The 10,775-nt window shown below is 38.6% G+C and overlaps 1 protein-coding gene across 1 annotated transcript in view; it reads right to left on the reverse strand.

Moving 5' to 3' along the window:
- The window catches only part of USH2A (usherin), a 385,041-nt gene extending 374,603 nt beyond the window's left edge, over positions 1-10,438 (reverse strand). The window contains exons 1-2 of the mRNA XM_084261650.1: positions 9,930-10,438; positions 4,843-5,008 (exon numbers count right to left, since the gene is read on the reverse strand). Of these exons, the coding sequence (XP_084117776.1) occupies positions 4,843-5,008; positions 9,930-10,414 (651 nt within the window). The 5' untranslated portion in view covers positions 10,415-10,438. The remainder of the gene's footprint in view (positions 1-4,842; positions 5,009-9,929) is intronic.
- Between the last annotated feature and the right edge of the window lie 337 nt (positions 10,439-10,775).

The following is a 10,775-nucleotide window of genomic DNA, read 5'->3' on the forward strand; positions in this document are numbered from 1 at the left end:
CTCAAGGCCCCAATGGATGGCATCCCTTCCCTTCAATGTTGACCACACCACACAGCTTGGTGTCATAGGCAAACTTGGTAAGGGTGCTCTCGATCCCACTGTCCATTTTGCAAAATATGTTAAACAGACTTGGCCCCAAGAGGTACCCCTGAAGAGCACCACTTGCCACTGGTCTCTACTTGGACATCTTGCTGATGACCGGCCACTTTTGAGTGCAACCATCCAGCCAATTCCTCATTCACTGAGTAGTCCCCTCATATCCTTGTCTCTCCAATTTAGAGATAAGGATGTTGTGCAGGACCATGTCAAATGCTCTGCACAAGTCCAGGTCAATGATACCAACTGCAGTTCTCTTATTCACCTACACTGTAGCCCCATTATAGAATGCCACCAAATTTGTCAGGCGTTATTTGCCCTCAGTGAAGCCATGTTGGCTATCACAAATCACCTCCTTATTTTCCATGTCCATGAGCATAGTTTCCAGGAGGATTTCCTTCATGATCTTGCTGGACACAGAGGTTACATCTTCCTATTTTTGCCTTTTAAATGAGGGTTATGTTTACCCTTTCCCAGGCAGCGGGAACTTCACTGGACTGCCACAGTTTCTCAAATATGATGGATAGTGGCTTAGCAACTTCATCTGCCAAATTCTTCAGGACTCACAAATGCATTTCATCAGGTCCCATGGACTTGCACACCTCCAAGTTCCTTAGATGATCTTGAACTTGATCTTCCCCTAGAATGAGCAGTGCTTCCTTCTCCCCATCTCTGCCTCTGACTTCAGTGACGGCCTACTGGGACTTGCTGTTGCAAGCTTCCATTCTTCCACACTGTTGGCTCCTCTCTCCTGTGCATGCCAGTGGAGGAGTTTTTGGCTGTGAATCCACTGTATGTTCCAAGTGCAGTCTACATCTTTAGTGCTCACAGTTCTGGTTTGAGTGTCAGCTAGAACACATGACCTTGACCTGTGCAGGTAGTCACTGAACAGTACTGATTTCTGTGCACTTTAAGTCTCCCACTTGGCCAGTGAAATGCCCCTCCTTTGAAGGGGTGCCCCTCCCTGCCCATCCCTTGTAAGTTGCCAGTAACTAGTTGATGAAAAAAACCTTTCATGCAGAACACAGAGGAATGTTTGAGTCCTGCTCTTGTTAGAAGAAGTTTCCCAGAGAAAAACTAGGGAATAAGTCTCCAATGACACACATAGCAGTAGTTCTCTCTAATGAATTACACATTTAAATCCAAACCCAAGGATTTAAATTCTTGGATCACCTCAGTAGAATTCATTTACTAGCCTTGTCTTTCCCTAGAATTATTTTATTCCAAAGAAATTATTTTCAGCCTATGCTGTCCTTTCTTTCCTTTCTTATCATTTAATTACTATTTGGTGCTATTCTACCATTTAGCTTTCATTTTTATCATTAATGAGTGGGCACACGTTCCTATATCTGAAATCCAAACATATCTGCCATCCTACCATATTCCTGCTCTCTCTAAACTCAGTTTCTACAACCAGTACTTCACACTCCTCTGTCATGGTGTCTGTTAACCAGCATTTATGCCCAAATATTTCAGTTCTTCCTACTGACTACAGGAACTTCCCTGTTTGTGGGCTCCCAGCTTGTAGCAACTGCTTGACTCTAGAGGCTTTGGTCTGTATCAGTCTCATATTAGGCACAACTTTGTTTAGAAATGGACTGGGACCCACACTTACTTGGCAGAGGCAGTCAGTCTCACGGTCAGCTACATCACACACTCTTCACAAAACACAACCAACTTGCTAAAAACCAAACAAAAGCTTACCAATCTGCTGTGAACGCTTATTATAGCCACATCCTTCAGTCTCCCTTAGCTGTTCTTCTTGTCACCAACTTAGCACACAAAGCCTTGTGATTCAATCCCCAATTATTTGGCTGCAACCACTGGGCGTGCAAGGCAGTCTGCCCCTGTCCTTCCCACACGCACCCTCACAAACAAGATGCATAAACTCCCTGTGAGCCAACAAACCAGTATTGTTTTTGCCTGAGGGGCAGGACCCATTAGAAAGCTCTATTAGCTAACGGTATTAGGAACTGCTAACTTTTGGTAATAAAGTTTTGTCCTGAGTCATTCACCCCAGATTTGACACATCTGCAATTTGGTCTGCATTCACTGAGCAGCAAGGCATCATGGCAACATTCCCCTCCATGCCTACCAGTCAAACATGCAATACTACATGCGGCTTTGCAATACTCTGTAGATAATATCTGGTCAAATTTACATCCAATACCATTTACAGGATAGCTATTTTGACCCACTGTTATCACCAAAGTTGCAGAATTTAAGTGAAAAGTTACACTGGTAAAAAGTTTTGTAGTCTCAGGGAAAAATAGGACCAAATATGCTTTACCTACTAGGAGTCATGCATATTGAAGGCCAGGGATATTAATTGCAGCATGTAATGTTTCTAACAATTTTTTGGGAAACCAAACTAGCTGTCGATAAGTTGGCTGCTCATATCTCTGGCATAATTTTTTTTAAAAAATTAACAAACAAAAGAGCTGTTACCACATACATCTTCAGTTGTCACTAGCATCTGAATTATATTACCTGAAAACTGTAAAAGTATACACTTCTGGGGAAAAAAACATCTGAACAGTTTGTTCTTGTGACTTAATATCACAGCCACATATGTGACATTTCACATCCAGAAATTTCCATTTTGTTTCTTTAGGAGGTTACATAGCAAACACACTGATAACACCATCCATACTTCAATACCAGCATGGCTGCAAGATGACTGCAAACTTTCCTGATTTATTAGCTATGGAGTTCAGTCCTAGGGCTTGTCATTGCTATAAAATAAAGGTTATGCTTACAACAGTGACACCGAAATGAGATTGCTAATCCTTTATGCGTTTTAGAGCCAGTTCCATCTCAAAAAGACAGCATGGAAATCTACATGGTCTGATTTAGTTGGAAAAGCTCGTAGGCGGCCATTATTGTATCAACCCCCTCTGCTGACTCGATCCCAGGTAGCTCACCTGTCACCCACAGAAGAATCTCTCCTCCACACTACAGTGCCCTTACCTACGGCATGGACATTGTCTGGTCTGCTTAGTCAGAGAAGTCAAAAGTCACACTTGTGGTAACATCAGGTAACTTGTATTTTTAGATGGAAACTCCAGACTCTCCCACTGCCTTTAAAATTACTAAGGCCTATAAAACTACACTGTACTTTATCGTCAGAAGACTTTCATCAGTTTAAGGAAACACCTATATGCAAATATACATCAATATATACAAATACCATGATGAAATACTGTTATTGTCTGAAGACGTGGGCACTTCCATACGAATGTTATTTTTGCAAATGTTTGCACATTCTCTCTCATATTCTCATTTTCCATTTATTTCCTCATCCATAATAAAAATTGCTTTTGGACAGTTTCTAAAAAAACACCATAACCATTGCCAAATCTAGTGCTAAATGGGTTACGCTGTAGCCACTATGATCTTTAGCAAGAGGCTGAAACCCGCAATACCACAAATCACAGAATTTAAGGTTTTACAGAAACTTGTAAAATGTATTAAGCCCTCAGATTCTATAGAAGTTATGCTGCTTTACTCCTAGGAACAACTTCCCCAAAGAAACAAAGGACCAAGTTGTATTACAAAGGACCCTCAAGCACTCTGTAAAATATGTGTGTGTATTTAAATCCAGCCCTTTTACTCTTCACTTTGCTGTCCCAGGCTTTAGCAGTTTCTGAGGCTAGTAAAAAACACGGCTGACAGCAGCAGCAGTAATATAGCACCCTTGGAGTGTTTGAAGTGTAAAGTTCATTAGTTCTACCTTAAGGTCATTCTTTTAATCCAACAGCCAAAATCTTATTCGCACTACCACGCTGTTATCTTGAAAAAAAAAAGTAAACTGCAAAAAAAGAGAGACATCAGCTTGGATAGTTCTTACAAGTGACAAGATCAGCACTAAAAATCCAAATCACAGTCAATAACTTTTAGCAAGTTTCAAGAAAGCAGCAAAATTATTCTTGATTGTGCTGTAAACCAAACAAAATTTAATGGAATGGATAAAGGAAATGAAGGAAGGAAAAAGATAAACATTTCAATACCTGGTAATTGTGTGTTATAATTATTAGTTGAACTTGGCGTACAAATAGAATTTACTAGAGAGTCTGTTGGGAATTACAAGACATACAAATAACTGAATTTTAATTTCTTCTGTGTTTGTTTGCTGATTTTTGTACATACAGTTTAAATTTTAACAAACTCAATTTTGCTTTCTCCTCAGTGGATATTTGTACACTTATTAAAATGTTATGTCAACAGAAGACTTTTAGAACACAAGGATTGTTTTAACAATTCTGAATCATATTTTTAAAACAAGAGGTAATAGCTCTAGAAGATACTTGCTTGATTGATCCTGCACAAACTCATACAAGTTTACTTATCCACACTGTAAGAATTTTTTTAAATTAAATGAGACACACCTCTGCGATAAAAGTACATTAGGATGTATAGACAAGGACAACATTCTCTTTTTTAGGAAATCATCTCAGAGACCCAAGACTTATTGGTAATGTTAGAAATAAGTAGGTTTTTTTCACCCCAAATACTCATGTTCTTAAAGGTGAGAAAATTCAGTCTTGTTTGTTCAGAACAGGCACAGTATTTCTCTGCTAAATTAGCAGTCATCTCAAAGCGAGCTCCCAAATTAAGATCCTTACATACAAGACTCTGGAATTATCAGTTGCATCCCCCAATTTACCCTTTTATATTATACAGATATACCATTCTCACACAAATGTTGTCTTTCAACAAATATTAAATGTTTTTTATTTTACTCACCTGCACACTAAGATGAATCCATTTCTTCACAAGAATTCTCCCCAGCGTCATTACTTTTATTGGTGGCTGCAAACCATTTACTGTGCGATAATAAAACGTGGTCTCTTTCTCAGAGATTGAGAGTTTGAACACAGTCTGCCCATCAATAGCCTTTTCTATCACACACCTTTGGAAATAACCAAGAAAAACAACATAAGGTCAGAGGCACACACATATACACATTCTTGCCAAGGTGCTATCCTGTAAAGTGATGCTAACCAGAATACATTAAAATAAACGTTAAAAATACAGCTCTTGAGAAGATGCTCAGTGACAGTGAAAGTCACAGGACGTACTAAATGTAGAAGAACTTTAGCAAAGATATTTTCAGTTTTAATCTATGAGGGGTTTTTTTTTGGTTGGTTGGGTTTGAGGTTTTTTGGGTTTGGTTTTTTGTTCGTGTTGTGCATTATAACCGCTGTTCACTTGGGTTGGAAAAGGGGCCCACATTGCCTACTCTCTTCAGGGTTTCATGACAAACCACAGTGGCACTATTCAGGTCTCTGCTGCAATTTTTGTACAAAGCTGTGCAACAATGCCCACCCTATGGAGGCACTTACATACTTCTCTTTAGTCTAAATAGTCAAATTTAATATAACCACAAAAAGCAGAAGAAATGGCACATTTCAAAAATAAGTCTAAGTAAGGTATCAACAACACTAGCTTTCCCCACATTCTCCCTTTGACATAGCCTTTTTTTAGCCTAAGCGAACTACAGCAAGGCAAGCAGGCTATCCAGCCATTTGTTGTGTTTTCTTCACAGAAGATTTCACATCGATATCAAATGGAACACTGATATATAAGGTACAAAGAATACCATCCATAGCAACCCACAGTGCATATCTAGCTGCTGAAACATTTTTGCCAATCCAATCACCATGATGCCAAGGGTCCTGAGAAAGCATAGCCTATACATGCTTGTGAAACAGCTATATATCTTGTTAAGGTAACCAGGAGCACAACAAAAATTATTAATTTTTGCATTCCCATTTCAACTGCTTGAGGAATTCTGTCCCCAATTTACTGAGCTATGAAAAGCCAAATATTTTAACAGTTACGCCAGTCTAAATAAATGCGCTAAATCACAAGAAGCATATAAAATTTGTATGAGACCAGGATTTGCTTAGACTTATTTCAGAAAAAAATAATCCTCAACTACCAGTAAGTGTCCTCACCTACTATAGATTCCTAAAAGAAAAATAGCGAAAATGCTGTTTGTTGATACTGCCATTATTCACCTTTACATCCAAGACAAAAATATTTTAACTATTACCATTTTAGCCTGCTAGAACATTGTCAATAAAGCAATATTCCAAATAGAGACTTCTGTTTTCCAAACATTACTAAAAACCCATTTCTTAATATATGTTAACTGGTCTTTTCAGTATTTTGTTTGCTCGTAAACATGCTAGTTTTGCCAGATAATAAATGTGAGGTAAGGCTCAACTAAGTAGCAAAATATTTAGGAACTGGATTTACCCAGTTCCTGGATAAACAATAATTGGATAATCCAGGTTTTTGCTTATTTTAGTTATCTAAAACAAACATCCCCACATTGTTTTTATCCCCAAAGGTGTCATGACTTTAAGAAAGGAAGTGACCTTGATGCACATCACTTTCAAAACTAGAAAGAACAAATGTGAATTGTGACTCACTGCTGAAAAAAAAAAAAAAAGTGAGTCAGAAAACAGAGGAAGAAAAAAGAGAAAAAAAAAAAGAAAAACTAGTGCTAACATAGGTGAAACAGGCATAAGCATTACTTATGACCCAGAGCACTATTTTCCATTTCAGCCAAGATTACAAAATGAAACCACTGTTCCTTGTAAAGTTTCCATCTTCTGGTAACTCGCAGTCCCACAGAGCCAATTCTTGACTACATAATTCTCTACAGTGGGGTTGTAGGGAGAAAAAGCAAACAACACAAATCTACTTTAGCAGCTTTCTAAGAAAAAAACATTCTAGAGAATGTAACATAGCTGCACGGTGATCCCCACACATTAACTGGAGCACTTGCAAATGGAACATCTGCACATGTTCAAAAAAATCAGATGTACAGTCCAATTCCTAATGTAAAACAACTGAATGTATATAGAGATATAGGATGATTTTAGTCCTTTAAATATATAATATTAAGAAATACATCTACTGCCTATTTCACAATCAGGTCATTTCCTCCAACCTTTTTGTCTGTAAAAGGCTCCAGCTCATTTCTCTCACTGCCAATGTCTCCTGGTCACCTAACTTCCAGTTACCCCAGCTCACACTAAATTGATATAAACTGCCTATAATGATTACTTATATATGCTAAGCTTCAACTCATTCTTCTCCTATTCCATTGTGAAGTGTTATCATCATATACAATTTCCTGTATTCTGCTAGGGCTTACTTACAGGCTATGCCCAGGCTTACTGAAAGCATTTATATTAACTGAGCACATGCAGTAAGAGAGGGAGCATGGGGAACGAATAAAATTCAAGGACAGAACTCTGCTCACTTATTGCACTTACTGCCTAAAGGGAAAGTAAATTTAAAAACTGGAGTACAAAAGTCAGTGTTTGCTCACTATTCCCTTGCTTGTCTTCAAGATTTCCAATCTGCAGTGACTTAAAAGCATACCTACAAATATCTATACTCTATACCTTAGAAGATCAGGGTTTCAAATAAATCCGCAACATGATATGATTTGCCTCTCTTTGTATGAAAGTTTATTCCTTCCCAGATTTACATAAGAAAACTTGGTGTATGAAATCGAAGAAGAAAATTACTGATGTCTGATTATCCACACTTATTTGTTCCCCCAGAATGTCACAATCTTTTAAGGGCCTTCAGACTTTGGATCCTTCCATCAGTATCTCCACTTCAGTCAGAACAGTAACTTCTAGCAGAAAATATCTACTCTTACACAGGCACATGCTTAAGAGAAACGTCAGAGTCCTTAGAAGGATGCAATGGGATACTATGTAAGAGCAATCCTAGCTTCTTTCCTAATCCCTCTCTAGCTGCATAAACCGTATAACATATGGCAGGAAAACACAAATTAGGATGGTATGTCCAAAAACTACAGGTCTGCTGAAATTGATGTAAGAGCACTTTACCAGTAAACAAAATACCTTGTTAAACTTTTGGCTATTCTACTGGTAAAATGAGCAGCTATCTCTGGCTTATCTTCGGTGTTGTGGTGACAGCACAGAGACTTTGCTAGAATGAGGCATCCCAGGTCTGTGAAGTGCCTCTGCTGTGATAATGGGGTTTAAAAGGTCTCAGAAATGACATCTAACAGGGACGAGTCCCCATCAGGGAGTGAAAAATGTAGGACAGCTGGTAAGTCAATTTTCTGCCAACCTAAAGGACTTGCTAAACCAATACAATAAAAGGAAAAGCATCTAAGCTTGCTATTAAATTATTTCTCTCTTGCAGAATGCCTTCTGAGTCGAACTTCGGTGGCAATTCCTGTTTCACCACTACTGGAGCTCTGTATTCATTTTGTGACAAAAGAAAAGTTAACAGGCTTCTTTCTGTGAAGTGTGCAAAAAGTCTGGACAATGGCCTATCATCCTGACCACTGGAACAACTGCTGTCCAACTTCAAATTTCAGGACTGGGCTCTGGTATTGCAGCTACTCAGGATGTAGAAATTACAGTCTCACAAGGCAGAAAAAATTCAGTGATCTATTACAAAAAAATGAATAAAAACATTGAGATTTTAAAGTGATCTATAAAACCCACTGAACAGGAGTATGTACATTGTGTAGTTATTAATACAGTAGCAATTGGAGGTTAATGTTTTACACTAGTCCATGGATAATCAGACAGCAGTAGAGTCTGGTTTCCACACAGCACTTAATCATTTGAAACAAAGGACATACATTTTGCTTTTAGGCTGAATGCAAGCAGAAACCTGTTCCACTGACAAGAGTTTCACGGATCTCACTCAACATGTCACTGCAACAGTCTGCTTGGAAATTAGCAGGACATTTCTTCTTCAAGTTAGGCATGTGCTCTGCAGAACAAGACTGATAAGCCCACATGTGTGTGGGCATGAACTCATGGTGACTCTGGCATTCAGGATTCAACCATCACATAGAAAATGCTAGACCAAAAACTCCAGAGACATCTACACATACCTTCAGCTGATTTAACCTAAGCTCAAGCTAAAGTCACTTGTGCTTTGCAAGTCTCATTTAATTCCCCTCCATCACCACAATTTTTAGTTAGGCTGATTTTTAAGGTAATTATCCTTGCATAAAGCAGGCTATAATTTTACATATATCATTATCATTTTAGACATTTCTATTGTTTGTGATGATTTTCACACCCCCAAGACAGCTTAATATTTCCTAGCAGCATGCAAAATAGGTATCAAGACTTGTGATGCATTGTTCAGAGAGTTCTTCATCATAGTAAGACTCAGTCAAGCTGAAGGGCCACTTACAACAGCAATATTTGGTAAAAATGTGACATGTAAGAGAGGGACGATGCTTGACCACATTTAATTTGTGAACACCTAGTGAAACTCCACTAGTAGTTTAAATACTTGGTCATTTTTTAAAGTAGTAACATGACCTCTCATTCAACCAACATTCCCCAGATCTTCCAGAAAAATTCTGACCACTCTTCTAGACTTCAGAAATATTCATTTTGGAATATCTGGGGGCTTTCATTGTTTGTTTTTAAGGAGTAAATTTATGCTGGGGGATAAGCTTTAGGTGGTTTTCCATCATGAAAGAAGCAAGAGCACAAATCCTTCACAACATGTTTTCCTACCAGCTTTTTAGAAGGAGGAATGCAAATTAGAAACACAAATTCTGATTTTTAAGAACAAACATGCATATTACAGTTGGACAGCTACTGATCTGAGTCAATGCTACTGAAACCAAATCTACTTGTCTTGACATTTGCAAAGACCCCAACCTAAATACAGCTTTTAAACGTCACAGTTTCTCACTGTAGCTTTTTAAAATTTTAAATAGCTTGCTAATAATGACCGTGACTACAATGATCAATTTTTTTAAGAGCACCAGGAAAGTAAACACCTTCAATACTACTTACATTACACCTTCTTGCTCAGGTTTCAACCATACAGTTAATGTAAATGAAGCTGCAAGCCTCAGAGAATGGGGAGTAGAGAAGCAATCCTTGTGATTATGAAAAATAAAGCTGGAAGCATTGCTGAAGGACCCTGGATGCAAATCCCTTTTGTCCTCTGTGATACAGGTACCAAGGCCTTCTGAAAGAAGCGGTTTGTAGGAAGAAGGTGATGACCTGTATGGACATTCCTGAACACAAAACCTCTGGGTGCAGGACTTAATACTTTCAACAGCTACTGAGCTATGACAAAAAGTACTTCGGTCTGGCAGCCCACAAGTGGCTTGAGTTGGCACGATTGACACATTCTTGAAAGCTCCCACATTTTCAAGCCTCGGGAAATGTCCCTGAGAGCTGACCAACACAAAGGAGTCATAATAAGTTAAGATTAATGTTTCAATAGCATGAAACAAGAAACGACACCTCAAGGAAAGAGTCCAGCAATTCATGTTTACAAAAAAGCTCCTCCTGATTAAAGCCTCTGTAAATAAATAATGATGTCCATGTCGGTAGCAACGTCCTCAGGTAGTACACTTTAACAGTTTATGTAGCCTTTCATCTTCAAAACATTCATGCAAGGACTCAGTTGCAGGGGACATCTATGTCTTCTGGCCAGCAAAACGCACGTGGGCAACAACCAGTATCTGCAAATGACAGAAAACAGATACAATATGTGGGAAGAACGTGCCCTTTTGCACAAACAGAGGTAATGCCACACTAGGGACTTAGAGAGTTTGAATTCTTCTTTCAATTTTCTGCCAGCAGGCCCACCTGCACACCTTTTCTGGCTATGGCCAAGACATCTCTTTA

This window comes from Gallinula chloropus (genome assembly GCF_964237585.1).
Source record: "Gallinula chloropus genome assembly, chromosome: 3".
Lineage (NCBI taxonomy): Eukaryota > Metazoa > Chordata > Aves > Gruiformes > Rallidae > Gallinula > Gallinula chloropus.